General features: G+C 38.3%; 1 protein-coding gene across 2 annotated transcripts; it reads left to right on the forward strand.

The window, feature by feature from the left end:
- The first annotated feature begins 7,944 nt into the window (after positions 1–7,944).
- Positions 7,945–21,273, forward strand: LOC121904905 (amine sulfotransferase-like). 2 transcript variants are annotated; one of them, XM_042422699.1, is made up of 7 exons: positions 7,945–8,201; positions 8,529–8,696; positions 9,079–9,296; positions 11,632–11,758; positions 11,865–11,959; positions 12,099–12,279; positions 20,056–21,273. In XM_042422699.1, the coding sequence occupies exons 1-7, from the start codon at positions 8,132–8,134 to the stop codon at positions 20,169–20,171; spliced, it is 975 nt and encodes a 324-aa protein (XP_042278633.1). In that variant the 5' UTR covers positions 7,945–8,131; the 3' UTR covers positions 20,172–21,273. The 2 variants fall into 2 exon arrangements, with proteins under 2 accessions (XP_042278633.1, XP_042278634.1); XM_042422700.1 differs by lacking the exon at positions 7,945–8,201 and adding an exon at positions 8,298–8,386.
- Positions 21,274–21,904: the final 631 nt, after the last annotated feature.

Genomic DNA, 21,904 nt, shown 5'->3' on the forward strand with positions numbered 1-21,904 from the left:
GGTTAGCAGTGAGTGTATATCAGTGGGTGGAGCCAAAGCATCCCCCTCTCCAACTTCCAGGACACCTCTATCTGCTATTTACAGAAGCAAAATAAGCTACAGCACCCTATAGGGATTTAATTCACTGAATTTGGCATGTGAAATTCTTTTTTTTTTTTTTTTTTTTTTTTTAAATTATAGGCTGATGTGTGAATTAAATGAAAATCCTAAAATTTTGAAGAACAAATGATTTGAATGATAATGTTATGAATTTGATACTGTAGCTGTTGTACTGAACAACAGAATGTTGTTGCCTGACTATCCACACCAACTGTGAAATTAATGTTAGACTAATTTAAAATAGCTGAACTTAATGACTAAAATCCACTGTACTTAAATTGTAGTATACAATTCAAAATTTGCTATTATGTCCCACTATACATGCCATTAATGAATTAATTTGAGATTAAAAACTAGTCTGCTTTCTACCTGGATTACAAGAAAGAAAGAATTATAATTAATCAATGAACAAAAGCACTAATAATGAAGTAATAACAAAAAATAAAATTTCTCTTTCTTCCCTCTCTCAGCACTTTTTGGTTAAATTTCCTTTAAGGATTATATGGATTTCGAATTCAAGTTAGAATTTTGCTAAATTTGATTAAAAAAAATGGAATAAATTAACAAGTAAATAAAAAAGGATGACTCTTTTTCTTTCCTCACACGTCCTAGTACTACACTAAGTGAAAGTTATTATCCAGAACCACTGTGGGGCTTGCCGGTTTTAGCTTCTTCTGATTCTCTCCTCAGTTTCACTGCCTCTGGATGCCTGTGTTTCTCATCCACATGACTGCAGGTTTGGATTGTGAAACAGGGTGTCACAGGACTGTACGGCTGAAATTGTAGTTTCAGAGTTGGCTTCTTTGGCGACTGTCACAGTAGGGGAACATTTGATAACTGACTTAACTTCATGAAACAATAAGTAACTCAGACTGTTACTTGCATAGAATTCATCCTATTCCTAACACTAATAGAATAGAATAAAGATAAACTTGTGAAACTTTAATTCAAAATTTTTAAACATTTTAGAAAAACCAAACAAATTTAAAATCTATAAGCAAGAAGCAACGAATTACAAACGTATAGGCAAGAAGATCAAACCAAAATATTCACACGAGACCAAATCAATCAGGATGGAAACAAACAAAACGTTACGAGTTCCTCTCAGGTCATGTTTCATTCCTATGATTTGAAACAAGCCTTGGATACTGTTAGGTAATTGTTGAGTTTTTCTCCATACATGATTTGGGCAGTTTTGAAGTCAACCAGATCTTTGAATTTTAGTGCTTTTAATTTAATGAAGAGTGGATTTGTTGGTTCTCTATAAGTAGTGTTGTTTACGATTCATATGGCTTTCTCTTTTAAGGATGAAGATTGGTTTAGTGTTTGTCTATATGTATTTCTCCACACTTCTACAGTGAGTAGTATATATGTAGGACTATAAAGAAACAGTATAAAGTGTATAACGAAGCTCGATTTAGAAGATCTTTGGCTTTATATAGTATTGCGATTTATTTTGATTGTTTAACATAAAATAATAATATGTAGCTTCCAGCACAATTTATCTATTGTCACTCCAAGAAAATTTAATTTCAGTCACTCTTTCGATTTCTACATTATTTATCATGAGTTTCTTATTTGAGTTTTTGACTGATTACCAAAGATTATAAATTTAACTTTACTTAAATTCAGTATAGTTTATTTGCATCAAAATGACTCTTTAGCTTTTACAATTCCTCTTCAGAAGGTTGGTCCAAGTTGTCCCAGCAACAGAGGAAACATCTATCATCTGTAAATAGAATAGTTTCAAGTGTTCTGGATACTTCACACCTAGTATTTATGTACAAAATAAACAATAATGGTGCCCTAATGACGAGGTAATTCATTAATAAGGTATTAATACTCCTGCAATACCAACATTTCTGTTTTTCATATTCAAATGCCAGTAATGCTTCAATTCATTTAATTAGCGTAACACAGAAACAAAACAGTGATATACCATTATTTCAGTGCAATGGGGTCTCAAAAATCATCATTTAATAATGGTACAAAATTTAACACCAACACTAAGTGCAACAACTAATATTCATGTTTGTAGTGCATATCTACTCTGCCCTCCCATTCCCATGTTTCAAATAAGCATGCATTTATTTCAAGGCCACTGACCCTCACCCACAGGTGGACCAGTATAAAGTTCTGTCTTAATGAGATACGTGTGGCCTCTCCTGCTGGCGTACAGCAGACTGAATGTAAATGTCAGTGTTTGTGCATCTATAGGGGTTTCAAATCAGGCTATATTAAAGATGTTCACACCAAACGCTTAGACCAGAGAGATGAGCAGACAACCAACGGGAGTTTATTTCATTACACACGAACATACAAAACTCAGAAAATCATCAGTGCAGCAGCCCTTCAACTCACACCCAACTCCTATTTATACCAAAGCGGACATGACTTTTGGTACTTTTGTGAGTCAATGATCACTTGGATTTTGACCAATGTGATCTCTCAATTTTGTCTTTGCACACTATGTGCAAAGACTATTCCCAAATATCTCCTGTCAAGGTGACCTGGCAACAAGAGTATTGGCTTCTCCAGAGATTGTAACCGGACCTTTCGAAAACAACTCCTCATCATCTCCCCTGGTTATCCAGCTGTTATTTTAACATGAAGTGCTCTGTGTTATTAGTTGGCATAAACAACTCCTTACCTAACTTTTCTGGTTATGCAGCTGTTTATTAAACATGAAGTGCTCTGTGTATTGTTTGGTACACTTCCACACGCTATCACATTTCTTTGCTTCTACACATCCAAACTGCATGAGCTGGAACAGAGTTTCATCCGTCAGCCTGTTTCTCTCTTTTGACGTATGATGTGCTTCATTGTTGACAAGCTGCTCTCCTGGATGCAAGTGCTCCCAAATGTGCTGGCCACTGAGAAAGCAAAATCCCTGAGGAGGAAAGAAAGAAAGGGTCTGACTGTAGTTCACACAGTTCAAGCTGCAATTCTGGAGGTTGCTCACTGACAGCAGCAGAGAGGGGCTCAGTGAATAAAGCTGTTCGTGGCTGCATAGCATAGAAATCTTGAAAGTGGTCCTTAAACTACTGCTGCAGTGTTTCTGTGTTGGCTCTGTACTTGAAAAATATCTTCTCACATTCTGGGACATCTTTGTGCATCTCTTCACAGGAAATTGTACCAAATTGGGATGGTCGGATGAAAAGCCTTCTTTAAACAGGGCTTGGAAGACATGGTTCTCTTGGTCCAGTTTTCTTTTTTTGAGCACTCATGTCTCCCTTCATCCCATGTCATTTTGGAAGAGGCCTGGCTGACCAAGAGCATATGGTCTCCATATGCGAGCAGTTGCTTGGCTACAGACCACTTGCGTTTCAAGGGAGCGCCCTCTATCAGTGGACAGTATAAAATACAATTGGGATCTGGTTCAAATGCAGTCAGATGGCCCGCTTGCTTCCAACCCCTGTGAAACCAACAATTTATTGATATTTGGAAATTGACTCACAAGCTGCACTGAGGGAGGACAGGGGCTGCATGCAGGCCGTGGGCTGCCAGTTTCCCATCCCTGGTCTAAGCCAACCTAAAAGAGCCTTCATCTATGGGCCTGATTTAGTCACACACAATTTGTACTATTACATCACTGAGGAGAGGTTAACAGTTCTATAAAGAAACCCTTGATAGAATGTAATGAAAACTTAGAAACTTTTAATTTAACCACAAATTATATGCTTTATTTTGTAAGTGTGAAAGCTAATAGCAAGGAATAGAAAAAATAGATTTTTTGTAATTGAGGTTGCAATTACAATAGAGCTGCGCTGGTTATGCGCTGGTTAATCGATTAACTACCAACTATTAAATTAATCAGCAGCTATTTTGATAATCGATTTATCGTTTGGAGTCAATTAAGAAAAAAAATGTCCAAATTCTCTGATTCAAGCTTCTCAAGTGTGAATATTTTCTTCTTCTTTTTCTTTTTTTTTAGTCCTCTATGAAAGTAAACTGAATATGTTCAGGACAAAACAAGACAAAATATTTTAGGTCGTCACCTTGGGCTTTTGGAAACAGTGGTCAACATTAATCACCATTTTCTGACATTTTCAAGTGTTATACTCACAACCTCACAGCATTTTGAAGAATAAGACTAGTAACAGGAACAGTCCAAAAATCTAAAAAATTGATTGCAACACTGCTCTGGTAAAAATCTTGAATGACCTCAGAAAAAGTGCTGATGTAGGCAATGTGTCCTCCTAGATTTAAAGGGTAAGGCTGGTGATTTTCTATATTTTTCTTATTTTCATCAAACCTAATGTGCAGAGCCAAACCAACAATGAACTCATCCTACTTACAAGTGTTGTGTATCCAAAGTCTGATATATCTCATTCCTATGTGCTGTAGACCTCTGTTGTTGTTCAAAAACTGTTAAAAACATGAGTCACACCGCTGCACTATGAAATGTTCCTTTGTCCCTGAAGAGTGAGGTGACTTTAGTTTATTTATAAACGGCTCCAAAGAGTAAAAACAGCAATAAGATAGTAACCCTCGGGAGTGAGATTAGTATGGCAGACACTAATGCATATGTGCAGGAATGCGGTTGTGGTGTACTTTGATTCAAGCTGTTAAAATCAAGTTAGAATATGAGGCCAACAGAGAGCCTGAAATTCTAAAAGAAAACTATATAAGATAGCTTAAAGATCCCCTCAAGCCAGGTTTTAAGAAGTATATAAAACACCCTATAATAATAATCATCATCATAATTATAATCATAATAAATAATTTGTATCTGATATGGTTCAATTATCCTGTTAAAATCCTTCAAATGACATCTACTCCCTATACTTCCCTCATTAAAAATTCCAGAATCTATGAATATGCAAATATATTTTATTTCAGAAGTTTAACTGCTGGGCACAAGATGTCTCCTTCTTCACTGTAAATTCAATTCTCAGTGTCTGCATTCTCAAAATCTGGACGTGTCCAACCACAAGGTGGTCTCAATGGACTTGACATTCCTGTCACCCCCTACTAAACCCAAGCGTCAAATGCTTTTTTCGGAACTGGAAAAGCATCAACCCAACTATCATGGTTATGGACCTCCAGCACATTACCTGCCCAGCTTCTGCATCAGTGGATGAACTAATGGAGCTCTACAATACATATCTGGGCAGTGTCTTTGACCTTCATGCCCCTGTCAAGATACGTGAGGTCAATTTTTCACACTCTGCTCCTTGGTTCACTCATGACCTGCGGAAAATAAAAACAGCTGGATGATGCTTCTGACACTTTGGGCTCACTGTCTATAAACTGGCCTTCTGTGAACATCAAAGACTTACTCAAAGTCCCTTAAAGATGCTCGGTCACAGTTCTACTCCAACAATCCTGGCAACCCATAGCATCTTTTGGAGGCATCAGCTTTCCACATCACACCTTTGTAAGTTGTATATTGGACAAGAATTAGATTCTAAACTAATTGTGATGTCACAGATCATGCTCATAGGCCCGCCGCTTAAAATTGAATTTTCAATGAGCACAGAGAAACTTTCCACTTTCAGCAGATGAATGTGAAAACAGCCTTCCAGTGTCAAACTCTGCACATACAGTACATCATTCTATACAGTGAAGCTCAAACATTCAACTGTAGGAACAAAAAGAAAAACATGTGGAAGGGGACTTTAAGCTAATTAGCAGAAAGTGATTTGACATTTAATAATTAATTGAAGTGTCAGTTAAATTCACTTTTTCAACTTCACCTAAGGAAGATAACCTGTAGTTCAAACTATGCTAATTGTGTTATACAGACACACTCTTGTAGTTTATATCAGAAAGAGGAGAAAGAGAGAGTTGCTCAATGTTTTAATGCACAATATATTCTCTATATAACGTTAAATTGAGCAGCTGTATATAATGTTGACTTTGTCATAAACACAGTTTAAACCAGTTAAGCCAGTTTACAATATTTGCTGCTGTCTGTCATTTCAGTTTCTGCAGGTACTCTTGGTATATAATTTCATATTTTCTCTTACAGACACCAAATTTCATGTGCACATGCAGTATAACTTCAAGTATTGTCATTTAATTCTACTGAAAATCTGATGGGGTTTTTTTTTCAATTATTCATTTTGAATGAAGATATGATCTTGCTGATGCTGTGGTCTCAGTGTGTCACTCTGCCATATAGTTCTTTGATGAAGCCATCTTCCAAAGGGCAGCATGCGTCCATGTAATTCTGCTAAAACACCAGAGGTGTTTGTTTCTGTCTTTGGAAAGTTTGTTTTCCTTCAATAGCTGAGGGAGATAAATCCGTTGCTTTGCACTGTGTACTTTGTTGCTTTTAAAGATAATATTTTTTAAATATTTAAATGCAAAACAAGATAAATGAAACCAAGAGCAAATCTGATATTTTAAAAGAGAGTACAGCCAAGAGGAAACCTGTACATTTTAAAGAAATGTTCTGATGTCAGATGACTCATATAGGTTAATTAGTGGATACTAATGTGACATTTCCTCACAGATTGTCTATTAAATACAGGTGTGTTCACTGAGATGGAAACTTTACCAGTTGACCTCTTACCAGGCATCCTCATTTTTGTGCAAAAAATAATGTACCCAAAATATAAAGGTTACTGTTTTTCAACTCTTCATTTGAGAGGCAACTCTTTAAATTTTACAACCAAAAAGTCAGAATCAGTATAAGTTATCCTGAACCAAGGTTACAGAGGCTAAAGTGTCCCATGGGTGGGACAGTGTCATTTAACATGTTAATACAGGTACACACCAATAGTCATATCATGAGGGAGAGCTGGAGCAGCTTAATGTATTGATGCATGATATATTGTATATAATTTTAACTTGATATAGCTTGCATCTGAGTGTCTTGCTGTGGCTTCATTCATTACTCTACAGCTGTGTACACACTCATGAGGAGTTGTGGCTACCTGATAACAGAATCACAGCAGACCACCAGCCTTTTTGAATCTTAAGGAGGAAAGAACAAAATGTGTATAGAATGTATATAGAATACAATATGGATAAAAACAATAAATACATAAAAGTAATGCAAGTCAAGGTCTATTCCAGCAAACAACACTTCAGAACTTGTGAATGAGGTGCATAATGAGTTAATATTTTTTTTAACGCAAACTCACACTCCATGGCCCCTGTAGTCCAAGGCTGGAGCAGGTTTTGACAGAGCAACCCTATCTCCTAGAAATGATGTTTGTGTACTACTAATGTTTTTTCAAATCAATGAAGAGCTACATTTATAATCTACACTGAGGTCAGCCAGAGGTGGTTGGGGTGGATTGCAGGCCGACAGCCTCAGGATATTCACATAGGAGACTAAGGTTCACATCCTTATTCCTGTGTGTGCTTAATGGTTAATGGTTAGCAAAAGATCCTGGTTTCGGTTACATGTAAACAAACAACTTGTGTGTGAGTGTGTGTGTGTGTGTGTGTGTGTGTGTGTGTGTGTGTGTGTGTGTGTGTGTGTGTGTGTGGTTTTTTTTGTATTAAACCAAGACCATGATGAGCCTTAACCAAGTGCTGACAAAGCCTACAAACAAAAAAAAAAGGATATGATATTATCTAATATATATATATGACCATTTGTTGGAAAAAACAAGAAATTAGCATGTCATTGAACCTTTTAATGATACATTAAAGGGGACTGATGCACATTTATAGGTCTATATAATGAATTTGATGGTGTCATAGCGATGCCATTATTGTTTTTCAGCTTGGGTTAAGAAACTACAAATTTATAACAGAAAGCCTAAGGATGTCTGAAGGGTGTGGAGTTTCAAAGATGTGATCATTTAGCAGCCACAAAGGATCTAATGAAAGAGGCCATTAAGCTGCATTATAGTAAATGTATGATCCAGTGTGATTCAAGCTTGACCCATGCTAGTCAGGATATCAGCATCTGCTGCATCAATTTTGACCATTCTTTTTCCATCTCCCTCTATCAAGTCCTCCAACATCAAGGAAGTACATTAGCCTACTGAAGCACTGAAGCAATACTTTAAAAGTTGCACAACATTGAAAGAGGCGTTACCGCCGAAACGTATTAGTAATAGCCCGGTTCATGTTAGGTTCATATCAAATACACCCTGAACGTATTTATTCAGCGTCGGACAGAAGAGCGAATAGAGAAGGTACGCAATGCATTGTTTTTTGCTGTTTAAATCGATTCTACTTGGCCATTGAGAGTAGCCTAGTTTTTAAAACAGTAATTTTCTCACTGTCGCACAATTGTTGAGTAGAACATGTGATATTACATGATGTTATGATCTGATATCAATGTAAATATGTTCCAAGTTCAATTTTATTGGGCTAAGAAGTAGGTTATCTGTTGGGCTTTAAATCTAAACGAACTTAAGGTGTTATTTGATAGCTTTAACAATCAACAGAACACATGGATATAAGCGAGTAAATCACAGAGACAATTTAGAAAAAGCACTTGTCCTCTTATTTTCCTTCAGTTATCATGAGTTATCAGTTAAATGATGTCAAGAGTCCTGACCACGAACTGGTGTGGCACAAAAACTTCAAATTGATCAGAGGGATTCACAATCCAGACGATGTGGACCAGATCTACAACCTGGACATCCGAGACTCTGATGTGTTTGTTGTCACATACCCAAAATCAGGTGAGATTTTGTTTTGCACATAGAGCAGGCTCCAGCCTGTGCAGACTCATCATCAGACACACTGCTGTGTCCACTGTCCTACAGTGTGAGTGCACTTAAGGTCAGTGTGATTTTTGGAGCTTTCAGCACAGAAAAAGGAACAAGGCTAATTTTTATGTACAGCATTTCCAGATGAATGTCCCACTCTTTTGTGTGCTGCAAATTATTTTCAGCTATTTTCAGCAGAGAGCAGGGTGAATGATTGGCTAGACGAGCATGTATTGTGAAAACACTCAAACAGTACAAAGGTCCACGGAGAGGAGAGGCGTACTCATACACGAGGTTGACCTAATTGCTGCCATTGTACACGCAAAGTTTGAGGCCTGCCTGCTCTGTTTGACAGGGACCATCTGGATGCAGCAGATCCTACGGCTCCTTGATGCAAAGGGAGATGTGACAGCCATCAGGAAGCTCAACAGCTACTTCAATGCTGATCTCATCCCCTGGATTGAGGTGAATGATAACAGACAGACCTTTATAACAGCCCCATCACCTAGACTGAGGGTCTCTCATCTACCATACCAGTTGATGCCTTCTGCTCTGAGCCAGAAGAGAGGCAAGGTCAGTTCACAGAGTGAATTTTATCACTGATGTCATTGCTAATTTCAGGTCACAATTCCGTTTTTTTCTTTAAAGCAGGTAGTTTATCGTTAGTCTCAGCCATCTTTCTGCCAGCACATCTAGTTCCTGTCATGTCAATTTTAGAAACATATTAAGACACTGATATCCTGAGTTATATGCACAAAGATACTTAATACAAACTTCACAACATAGTGTAACAAACAACACACTTTATTTTAATGAGCTGCCATGTCACCTAGTTTCAGGCTGAGATAACCAACATCTATAAGCTTCAACTGGCTAAAGAAGCAGACATTGAACAGATCCAAATGGCAGTAAAAGATTGTGTGTTATACTGATCACACTGCACAGACCAAGTGTTGGATAGAACAAACACCATACTGATAACTTTGGTATTTTCTGAGCCACTAGTAGAGGAGCTACAAATGCAAAGTTTGTCCAGATGGTGGCACTAGAGGAAAGATAATGGGGTCATAGCATTATTTTCTTAAAATAATACGATATTGCAGGGTATTTTTGTGATAACAATATTGATGTCTATGATAAAATACTGAAAACTGCTAAGGCTAATGTTGAGCATTTCAAAGATCTGATAATAATTTTTTGGCCGATATTTTTCTTAACACATAACAAAAACAAACATTTGGATCAAATTTGAGCAGGACATTTTACAGTATAGAAACAACACTCTCTGTTGTACAAATGTAATGGAGACTTTTTCTAAATAACCTCAAGCACATGCTTTACATTTCTGTCTGACATTTCCTGTTGTGTACCTTACATATTTGCAGATATTGATATACCTGCGATAACATGGGTCGACTTGGAGGATTTATTGGTCAGGCTTTAGTTGTTAGACCTCACACGGGCTGTTGGGCTTTCTTCACTTGATCTTTGACTCTACTCACAATGCTTCTACTTGAGGTTGTGAAATAAGTTTGTTGTGTTGCCCCACTTTGGTGTGACAGTCTTCTTAGACTGTTTACCATAGACTGTAAAAAATATGGACGTAACCACTGTGATGTCACCCACTGGTTTCTGAAGAGCGGTTTTGAAGCTCAAAGTGGGCTGCTCCGGCCACCGCCATCTTGGCATTGCCTGACTCCATCTAACTCCCGGCTAATCCAAAATGGGCAAAGAGGTGGAGCTGAGGTGGCTGAATGAAGCCTGGTTGCTGAAACAAGCCACCTAATGGCTAGCGACCTGTCACTCAAAGCGGCCACATCCTTAATTATGCATAACTTTACGGCTTAATAAAAAAAGAGGTGAGTTATAAAAAAATTCACCCCCTGTACAGTTGTCATGAACGGGGAAATTAGCCATAGAAACCAAAACTGTTTTTGTACCAGGCTGTAAACATGTTTATTTCTGCTGTAAAGTTGGGTATTTTAACATAGGGTTCTGTGGAGATTGACTTGCTTTTGGAGCCAGCCTCAAGTGGCCATTCAAGGAAATATGGTTTTTGGCACTTCGCATTGCCTTCATTTTTTAGCCCGGAGGTTGTCGCCTGCTGTTTACGTGTTACTGCGTTGTTGTTGTTTTTGTGTTTTATAACCATACAACTTCTGCAGTATCACAGTTGCTGCCTTTTATTAGAGATAACTCCACTACAGCGGAGCCAGCAGCAGTGCTAGTTTCCCATTTGGCCATGCTTGGTGCTGCAGTACATAGTCAGCACGTCACAGTAACATTCAATCATGATATTACTGATTTTTATCGCATTAAAAATCCTAGCTTTATCATGTGTCATGAACAGTATGATAGGACACATCCCTAGTGGCGCTAGAGGAAAGAGTCCATCAATGTGCTCAGTAAATTTAACTACAATCTGCCACCTATAAGTGGAAATTTTGGCCTAATGTGGAAAGGCCATGGAATAAACAAAATTCATGGAAATCCATCCAGTAGTTGTTCAAATATCTTGCTTTGGACCAAAGTATTGGACTGTCATTGCCTTCTTTTGGTCCCAACAGTGCTGTGACAAGATTAACCCTAATGTTCATTTATTTTAGTTATTTTTGTTGTTCTGTCTCCTTGCCTATGTTCCTCTGTATTTTGTAAGTTGAAGTTGGTCTTGTGACTTCCTGCCCTATGGCTGCAGGAAATGGTACACACCCATATCATCCCATTAACAATGAGAGGCCACTTTCAGGCCCCAGGGGGGTTTTGGAGTGAACACACAATCACAGTCACTGATCACTGATTGTAGAATTTCCCTATGCATTTTGTAATGTGAATTTTACACCTTTAAAATCCAAAAAGGCAATCAGGATGTAGTTGTAAATTGTTGATACTCAGACTTGACCTCTTTTAGGTGATCTACGTGGCAAGAAATCCCAAAGATGTCCTGGTGTCCTACTTCTACTTTCACAAAATAGCAACCATGCTGGAAACCCCAAAGGATTTCCATGACTTCTTTGAGAAATTCATGAAAGGAGAAGGTAAGAGGTCCAATGTAATGTTTGCACAGAGAACATTGCTTGTGTCATTTTCTCAGCAGTGAATGTACTATACTGTGGTGGTAACTTTGTATATTATTCATTGCAGTGTTTGGGTGCAGCTGGTTTGAGCACATTAGGACTTGGTACTCTCACAAGGATGATATGAACATGCTGTTCATCACTTATGAAGAAATGATTCAAGTAGGAGCTCAAATCATTTCAATCCGTGCATGACCGTAAGTCATATGATGTAGGCATGTGTAAAGAGGTATCAGTCTGCAAAAATTGCATTTAAATAATGTAAAGCTTTGTGAATTGATGCTGCTCTGTTCTTGTTCAGGACCTGCAGTCAGCAGTAGAGAGGATCTCCTTGTTCCTGGGTAAAGAACTCACTGATGAACAGCTGACCAACGTGGTGAAATACAGCACCTTCAACAACATGAAGAAGATCCCCCAGGCCAACTATGAGCAAATCTCACTTGACTTGCTCAACCATAACCAGGGAACATTCATGAGGAAAGGTAAGAGTGTTTGTATATACTGTATTTTCTTATGCATACAGGAAGACAAGACTATGGCTCATTTTTCTCAACTTTACCCCAATAGAACTAATAACAAGTAACTGCAAAAAAATTAAAACATTAAAAAAAACAGTATCAGTATCAAAATGTAGCTGCAAGCTGCAATCACCAGGGTCCAAGCAGATTGCGAGCATCTGGATGCTTATGTCTTATTTAATTGACCAGAAGCAAAACTCTTGATTTTCTTTAAAATGATTAATTATGGTCACAGCTATATGCTGATGCTCAGTTCAGGCATATATATATATACTTTCAGATACGTTTGATGTAGGTTAGCTTATGACCTTCATTGAAGACGTGTTTCACATGACTACATTTGTTGCTATTTAGATGAAAATTGATTGGCTTGCATAATTGAAACAAACTGACGTATCAAAACGTAAACTTGATTATAACAGAGTCACCTTGAGGTCAATAAGTGTCATTACATGTGCCTGAGTAGTGGATGGAATTTGTAACCCACCTGCCAATTTTAGTGTTTCTTTCTTATGGTTTGTACTTTTAGCAGAGAAGCAAAATAATAATAATAATAATAATAATAAGTTTTCACAGGGTCACAACAGGCAACCTGCGACTTGACCTCAATATACACTTGAAAACATACCAAATGCACAAATTGCAACATTGTTGGCAAGTAGGACTTGGCCACCTGGGGAATCGAACCCTGGACCTTTGCATCCCCAGAGATGGTGACTTACTGACTGCAACACTGGGGAGACATGGTTTGCACACTTGCGAAGCTCTACTGCTAACAAAGATACACTTCCTCTGGCTGCATGGCTGCCTCTCTTGCTTCCATATTCGTCCCTTACCACCTCTCCATGGAAGGCATAAATACTTCAGAAATAACGGGCAATAAGAAAATGCTGATATTGTATAGCTAAAATACTATTACAATGTGCCAACAAATTAGTTTAATAAAATTCACATAACATATCATAATACTGAGGCTTGGAAGACATAATCTAAGCCACGATTCTAAAAAGCAACACATAAGCTTTAGATAAGGTTTATTAGACACTGGTTTATAAAAGATTTTACAGTTAACATTCTTTAATCTCTTCCCTCCCTTCCCCCCAAAATACTGAAAAAAAGTGCTTGAGCTTAACTATTTGCCTAAATATATAATGACATTTAGTAAACAGTTAATATTCAATATTCATGTAAATGTAACTGTCCTTATACACATATTCACCTGTTCACCTGTGAACATAACACATAAATACAAAGAAAGGAAATATGTATGCTTAGTGTACCTATAATCATACATTAGGTGTTACTTTAATGTCTCACATCAATAACAAACACAATGACAACATCATTGCTGACTATAGTTAACTTAATGCGGATCAATTTGATGTTTGAAACTCAGATTAATTTAGCCAACATTGCTTGTTACGGAAGTGAGGAAAACATATTTCTTAATTGCATCATATTGTCATCATCTTATAGCTTGTGGGGGATAAAGATGCAAACATTTTTTACAACTTCATAACTTAAACAACTTGGAGAAACATGACTGTATCCATACCGGCTTTGCATGGGATGTGCGATGACAATAATAGTCCCCCCGAATGTTAATTCCACGCTACTGAGTTCCATCACCTACAGTCACTTTACCTTGCGGTAAAGTATTAAGACTAACATATACTAACATAAATTCTCTGTCAGCTACATTCAGAAACCAGATGAGGTACTGAGTATATTGTTGTGTCATGCTGGATGTTACTCTATCGGTGCAACAATCAGCATAGCATTCTCCGGGTCTTCTCCACACTTTGACCCTATGATCCAACTGCCATAGGCAGAATCTGGACTCATTGCTGAACATAACGTTCCTCCACATGTTCAGGTTCCAGTGCACGTGTTGCCAACACCAGTGCAAACGGAACTGACAGTGAAGAGCAGTCATGGCAGGCCTCCTGGCAGCCCTATGAGACTGGAGATTGGCTGCGTGGAGTCTGTTCCGGATTGTCTGGGCAGAGAGCCGTTGGCCATATCGTCCTGCAAACCTTGACTGCAAATCTGTAGAAGACAGCCTACGGTACCTAAGTGCTGACAGGGTGAGGAAACGGTCTTCTTTGGGTGTTGTCTTCTTGAGACGCCCACTTCGCGGCCTGTCTCTGACATCCCCCGTTATATGGAACTTGGCCTTCACTTTGGAGATGGTACTAGGGCTCACTCCAAATAATGCCGCAACTTGGTTTTGCGGAACACCAGCTTGAAGTTGCCCTATCGCACAGGCCCTATCCAGATCAGTCAAATGTGGCATGCCAATTCTTGGAGCACCTGATTGGCAGCACCTGGGGGTACCAGAAACTCAAAACAAGAGTCAATAGCAACAGCAAAATAAACTGTTTGGCATTGGCAGGGAAGATTTGGCAAATTTTTCATTGGCGCAACCCACATACTCAGCTCTGCTGCTCATCCCACAAATGCATGTTCCTTACAAATGTGGCACCATTTAAAAGGGAAATAAACAGGCTTTCCAACGGTATAAGATTTATTGCCAAGAAGCATTGTTCCAACAAAGAAATAATCTACCAAGCAAAAATGTCCTTACTTTTTGTGCTATTTAGCAGTTTAGTTCTGGCTTTGAGGCCAATTTGATATAGCAGCCAAACTGTACTTACAGAGTCACATGATGCTGTTGGGCCCAAAAATACTTTTTCCCATACACTTACATTGTGAAAGAGATGTCTGTAAATCAGTGGATACATTTTTTTGAGCGACACAACCCCCATGAAATGACTCATTTCACTATCAGAATTTGATCCATTCAATCCTATCACATTTGAAAGCCCAGAACAGCCACACAATTGAAGTGTTTTATCCCCATTCAAGTTAGCTGGAGAGCTAAACTGGAAGTTAGCCATCTCAGGCGGGGGAAGTCTCTAGTGAGCATGCTCCATGGGTGCATTGGGCCCATAGAGTGTGTGCATTATGTTTTCATTTGGGTAATTACTTTACAGCAGGAAGTGGCTAATTTGGCTTCATGCACCACTGAGCAACTTTCTTAGGAATGAACAGGGCCCCGACTCCGACGCTGTATCCAGTTCTCTTTATACATCTCTTTATTACATCCACTAATCCTTCAACAGTAGCCTAAACCTGTGGCCAAATGAATAATCAAAGCTATACTGCACTTAGGCCTACAACAGCACATATCAATGACTCTGCCTACCTATTATAAAAGTTGATGGCAGCGTGTTGTTGACTTGAAATTCCATTAGAGTTTTCTTCCACTGTTACACTAATAGAAGTGTGGAATAGGTATGGCAATGCACAGACCATTATTGATTATTTGGTTGAAAATATGCCTACTGATAAAAGCTGCTAACAATAATTATCCTCTCAGGTGGAAGGATTTCCCAGTCGCAAGAAATAAAACCTTTGTAGGCTTGTCATTTCAATGTAGACACATGTGGGTTGGTATTCTGCCTGGTTTGTGGAGCCATGCATTGTCAGGTAAAAGAGTTACGAGGAAGACAAAGTCAAGTGAAGAAGTATAAAACTTGCTGATATGGCAAGCTATTTTAACATTTAATTGAACCACACTCCTATCTGTAATTACATTTTACATATCCACAATAGCATTTCTCCTAGTCAAAACTGTATTCTCACTAGTCAGAATGGTAATTTAAGATATCCACAATAACATTCTTACGATTAGAAATTGTATTTTAGGATATCTAAAACTTTAATTGTACTAGTCAGAAATAAATTTTAGATATCTAAAAGTCCTTAAAAAGTATAAGTGGCCGTTTTAACATTTAACAGCTAGACTGGATATGCATTCCAGATATCTGAAATTCATTTCTTCCTAAACAAAGTAAACATTTCAGATATCCACAATGACCTTCTTCCTATCTACAATTGTCATTTCAGCTATCCACAACGTAATTCTTCCCAGGACAAATGACGTCACTTTTGCCATTTATATGTATTGGGCTTGCAATTCAGATATTCACAATTACATTTTTGATATCCAGATTGAATATTCTGGATATCTGCAATAGAATTCTTACCAGGAAAAACTCCCATTTCAGATATCTACAATCCAATTATTACTAGTCATAATTTTAATTTCAGATATCCAAAATGAAAAACCATTCCAGATATCCATAATGTAATTTTGAATATCCAAAAATACATTTTGACTAGTAAAAATGTCATTTTGGATATGTACAATTCCAATTTTACTAGGAAAAATACAGTTGCAGACATCTGCATGAATATTGTGGATATTGATCATTTTAATTCTTCCAATCCAGAATGCAGTTTTAGATATCTGAAATTGTAATTGATGTAGATCAACGTAGTCAGTGGTGTACTGCGAGTTGGGCGGTGCTTGTTTTTGGCTCTTTTCAAAATGGCAGTGTTGGAACTCAGTTAGGAGCAGGTTTGGTTAGTAGCAATAGTTAATTGTCAAAGATAATTATTAATTGTTAAAAATCACTAAAATCATTAATATGAATTAATAATAATGGGGCACGACCCTGAGGTCTGGGACCAATAACCAAACAGTGAAAACAGTCTTAAAAAGGGGTGTTCATCCAAGAATGTCACATCCGAGAGATATTAACATTACAGGATGTAAGTGAAGGTTTAAATTCAAGCACTGACCCCGTCACCAAGCTGTTATCACAGTATGTATACAAACAATCACAGGAAACTTCTCTTTTAATGCACAACAAAGTTTATTAACTTTAGCAATATCAATTATAAATCAATAATGCTTCAATTAACAAATGTCTATCATACAACTACAACTATCAAACCCAAGATGGCGGACGTGAACCACGTGGGGTTACATCACGCGAGAGTTCCAGTAAATGGACTGTATTTGTAGAGCGCCTTTCTAGTCTTCCGACCATTCAAAGTGCTTTTTACACCACAAGTTACATTCACCCGTTCACACACATTCATACGCTGATGGCACACCCATCAGGAATAATTTGGGGTTCAGTATCTTGCCAAAGAACACTTCGACATGTGGACCGGAGGACCCAGGAATTGAACTGCTGATCTTCTGATTAGTGGAGGACCTGCTCCACCTCCTGAGCCACAGCCGCCCCGTCAATGGGGCTGACCGCGAGATTTGAACAATGGCTGTGATTAAATGGCAAACGCCAGTTAGCACGTGCCTCTGATCACTACAATGGCGTTGGACAAAGCCAAGCATATCTGTCACTCAGCAACACCTGTCTCACTACAGAGTAGCATGTGCGAGCATTTAAACCTATATGTGTACATGCAAGTGAGGTTAGTAGAAAAGGTGAAAACACCAAAGAACAAAAGATCTCAGCTATCGTGAGGAGAAAGTTGCGCTTGCTTTGATTTTGGTCGGCCACGGTCTGATTTCAGACACAAAATGCAACCTATGATCTAACACATGATGGCAAGCTAACACAGAGTAGTCCAAGCAGTTGGACAATCAAAAAACAGTTTAGCATGATAATCAAAAACCAAAACAAGCAGCAAACAGAAATACTACTTCCACAGTATTTTCGGCAGCAACAACCAGACTTGCAGTCCGTTAACTTCACAACAACAGCTGATGCTGAAAATAACACACACTTTAATAACCCATCTGCCCAGACTTGAGCCTCTCTCGCTTAAGGAGGCGAGTAGAGTGTGTTTCAGTCTGTCTTCCTGGTCCAGTGCTCTGAAAGTTTGCGCTACCTACTTAGGAGCTACCAGTAGCTCATCCTGTCAGACTAGTCTGATGAACAAAGCCTCTCACTTGTAATGACTTACCCTAGCAAAAAACATTGTTTAGTAGCTATTGAGGTGAGATATGCATGAGAAGCAGACATACAGCCTCTATAAAAAGTAATTATAAGTAGAGTAGCTCAGTCTGTCATGCAGGGAATATCTATCAGAATGGACTACTACCTCTATAAATGTGGTTAAAATTATGGTAGTTCATTCTGTCAGGAAGGAAATATCTATCAGAATGGACTATTACCTCTATAAAAGGGCTCAGTACCCTGGGCTTGGTAGAAGATGGGGGCCGTCCTTGTGCTCTCTCAGCAGGTTCATGACAGCTGATCCTCGGCAGAGTTGCAGAGGGAACAACGAGGTTGACTTAGTTAAAGACGAGCAGGGCACAGAGGTTATCCTTTGTCTTTCTTCTGCAGGAAAGGTGGGAGAGGTGGGTTGCATAGCAGTCTCCTTCTTTGGATGCGTTTACGGGCTCAGTTGAACACGAGTAAAATCTCTACCCATCCAGCGAGGTTGAGATTGTGTGGCCTAGTACAGTACAGTACGTACAGTTAATGTACGTATGGGAGTTACTTCCTCATAGCCATGGAAACAACTGGAGTAGTTGAAGTTTGAGGAGCGCCTCTGGTGTTTATACTCTTGGTGACGTCACGGCCAGGAAGGGGAAATCCTCGAGTGTTTCCAGTGGGTCTCGTCCAATGGGAGCTGAGAGTTTGACTGTACTGGATTTCACACCTAGGTGTGCGGTGAGCAGACCATGATGGGAGATGAAGTCCATTTGGAGTCCTTTTGTTTGACTTAGTGCCTTTCTTTGTTATCAGGCTTTGTGACTGCATGCAGGCCTGCTTTTGTCTCATGCATGTGGTGTGAGGCCCAAAAGCAGCCTGATCAAAAACTTTCATATATTGTAGCTAAACAGTACATTAAAATATGTTTCTGAAAACATTTGAGGTGAGAAATAGGCAATGCAGTAACAGAATCTTGATTAATATTTGATCAGCACTGCCTAGTTTGACAGTTTGATCTGAATCGTGTGTCAGAATGTTCATTTTGGATATCAGAAATGTAATTGTGTAAATCTGAAACTGAAAGCTCTTATTATTGTATTATTGTATTAGCTCTCTTATTTTAGTTAAAGCTGCTGTTGAATCATTGCCTACGACTGAGGAAAATCTCATCATTCTCATTTTGCTGGACTTCAGCACAGCTTTCCATATAATTGACTGCAACATTTTACTGTACACACTCAGGGACTGGGTTGGTTTAGATGGAATTTAAATTGGTTTTCAACCCGCCTATCGAACAGAAAGTCGCAGTTCATAACTTAAGTTCTTTCCTGGTTCTTAAATCATACTTGGCACGATTTTATTCAGTTTGTATCTGCGTCATCACGGTCATATTTGTCATTTTGTCCTGCTACTGTTATACCAAGACACCAGTTGTATGCCCTGTTTAATCCAAAAACTTTTAATGACCTGGACTTCCTGCACTGCTGCCCTGCTGCTACAAAAGAGTGGATGGCCTCATTTCAGCTGAATACTAATAAGACTGAAGTTCTGGCAATTGGTTCTGATAATATTTTGCTGCTCTGTTCTAATATCTGCCACAGTCCAGTCTTTGGACAATGACACATTTGTGACTTGGTTTTGTCCGTTGTGTTTCCAAAAATACTGCACTGTCAACACCCATACACAGTTTATACTTTATAGTGTTACTATATACCGTATGGAATTGAGGTATATTGACAATATACTTATATATTGAACTGTAAAATACTCATACACCCACATGGGATAAGAAGAAACAAATTCCATTTCTGATGTAGTTGAGATGGGTTGTAGGAAAGAAGTTACAACACAAAACAATCACAATGCTTTACTCCACAATTGCTGAAATAAAATCTGAGTGATTACACATGGCAATGTGACAGTGAATGATTACAACAGCCTTTTCCTTCTCCTTTCATGTACAATCCTGCGTGAACATCAGGCATCATAGGTGACTGGAAGAATCACTTCACTGTGGCTCAGAATGAGAGGTTTGATGAGGTCTTCCAGAGGGAGATGAAGGACTTTCCTCTGTCTTTTATCTGGGACATTAAGTGATCAACTGTTGGTCTCATGACAAAGAAGATACTCACAGTTGCAGCTTCATGAACACTATGCTATACAGACAAATAAATTAGTTGTGTCAGCTTCTCTTTTCTTCTGCCATACCAGTGGATAAAACACTTTGCTGATATTTTCTAAAGCACTCTATAGTTTTTGTTATCTTCCAGGCAGCCAGTGGTTTCAGTTCATTTTAGTATGCTATGAAAATCTATGCAAAGCTGCACAGAGACTATGGGTATTGGTTGCAATCTTGATATGTAGTCTTTTATCATTGCACCATAACTATGTGTTTCTATTTCAGTGTAATGGGGCTTGTTTTCTTGAGATAATTAAATATCTATTCAGTGGTTATGTAAAACAGAACAACAAAGGCCCCACTGTAAGAGCATCTTGCAGAGACTGTATAGCTTCTTGAGTTAGGTAATCCTTCATTGGGGTCAAGTCTGTCTTCTACTTGTCACAGCTACATTATTGTTGCTTGGTAATGCAGTGCTTCAGATCAATTGGGGACCACACCTACTGTTACTGCAAAATCCCATAGAAATGTGAGCTAAACTGCAAACATGTGGTCATGAACTTGACAAAATCAAAAAGACTTGCAACTCCACTTTGACTTTAACCACCAGTGACACATTACTTCTCTTTGACTTAAGCCTTATAACTTGGAATGACTTGATAGGTGGTATCAAGTCATTCCAACCCTAAAATCAAAGATTCAAACCTATGTCATAAATAAAAGTGTGGAGCCAATCAACTCTTCATTTTACCACAGATTTACTGTGAATCAATCAGCCAGTCATGTTGGGCGAGCAGGAGTGACAGACAACAGATGAACCTCAGATGATCACATTTACTCTCTGCTGCCGTCTACAAAACATGCAACATGCAAAACATTCAGCTCAGAAATGACCAATGATTGTAAATGTGTAACTTGACGTTGTTCACCTCTGCAACTGATTGTGATGTTTTAAAGTTTAGACTTCTTCTGAAACATGTATAAACTGTATATTCATGTATATTGAACAATAGAAGTGATTACTTGCATATATTCAGAATGCATTAAACTGTACAAATCTTGAAAGATCTTACCATGTGAAGTGCAGTATGATGAAGGCTGGGCATGGAGGGATAATACTGTAGTAGTGACTGAAGCCCGTCTGGAACAGTCAAGCACTGAAATTTGGCACAGAATACTTGGTCAGATTCTTAGTCCTGTTAACTGATTCTATGATCACATATTGCCTTATGTAAATTCTATTTTCATGAAATTATACTGTTTTTGTTTTTTGTTTTTTTCCAGGAAACATTCTCGTATGGCTGTTTGTTTTAAGACATTAAACACTGACACATTTGAAAAGTCTGTCTGATTTTATTCCTTTCCTGTGGTGTTTCTCATTTATCCTTACAGTATGTGCCAAGGCTTTTCTTTGGCTGTGCCCCCAATCATCGTCTCATTCACAACTCCCTGTAACAAACCTTCAATAGTTATCTCTGTGGGCAGGGAATTGCAATTTCAGACACTTGAATCATCATCATCATTTTGCTCTATGGCTGACTGATGTAGTGACATATAACTATCATTTTAATTTCTACTAGTGTTGAAACATTGCATTGTGAGATTTTTAGCAAAATGTCGTGTACATGTTATGGACACCACATTTTTTGTTCCACTGAGACATACAAAGGGCACTATGATGTGCATACATTTTAAAGTGACAATTCCAACA

Source organism: Thunnus maccoyii, chromosome 10, assembly GCF_910596095.1.
Source record: "Thunnus maccoyii chromosome 10, fThuMac1.1, whole genome shotgun sequence".
NCBI classification, from domain to species: Eukaryota; Metazoa; Chordata; class Actinopteri; order Scombriformes; family Scombridae; genus Thunnus; species Thunnus maccoyii.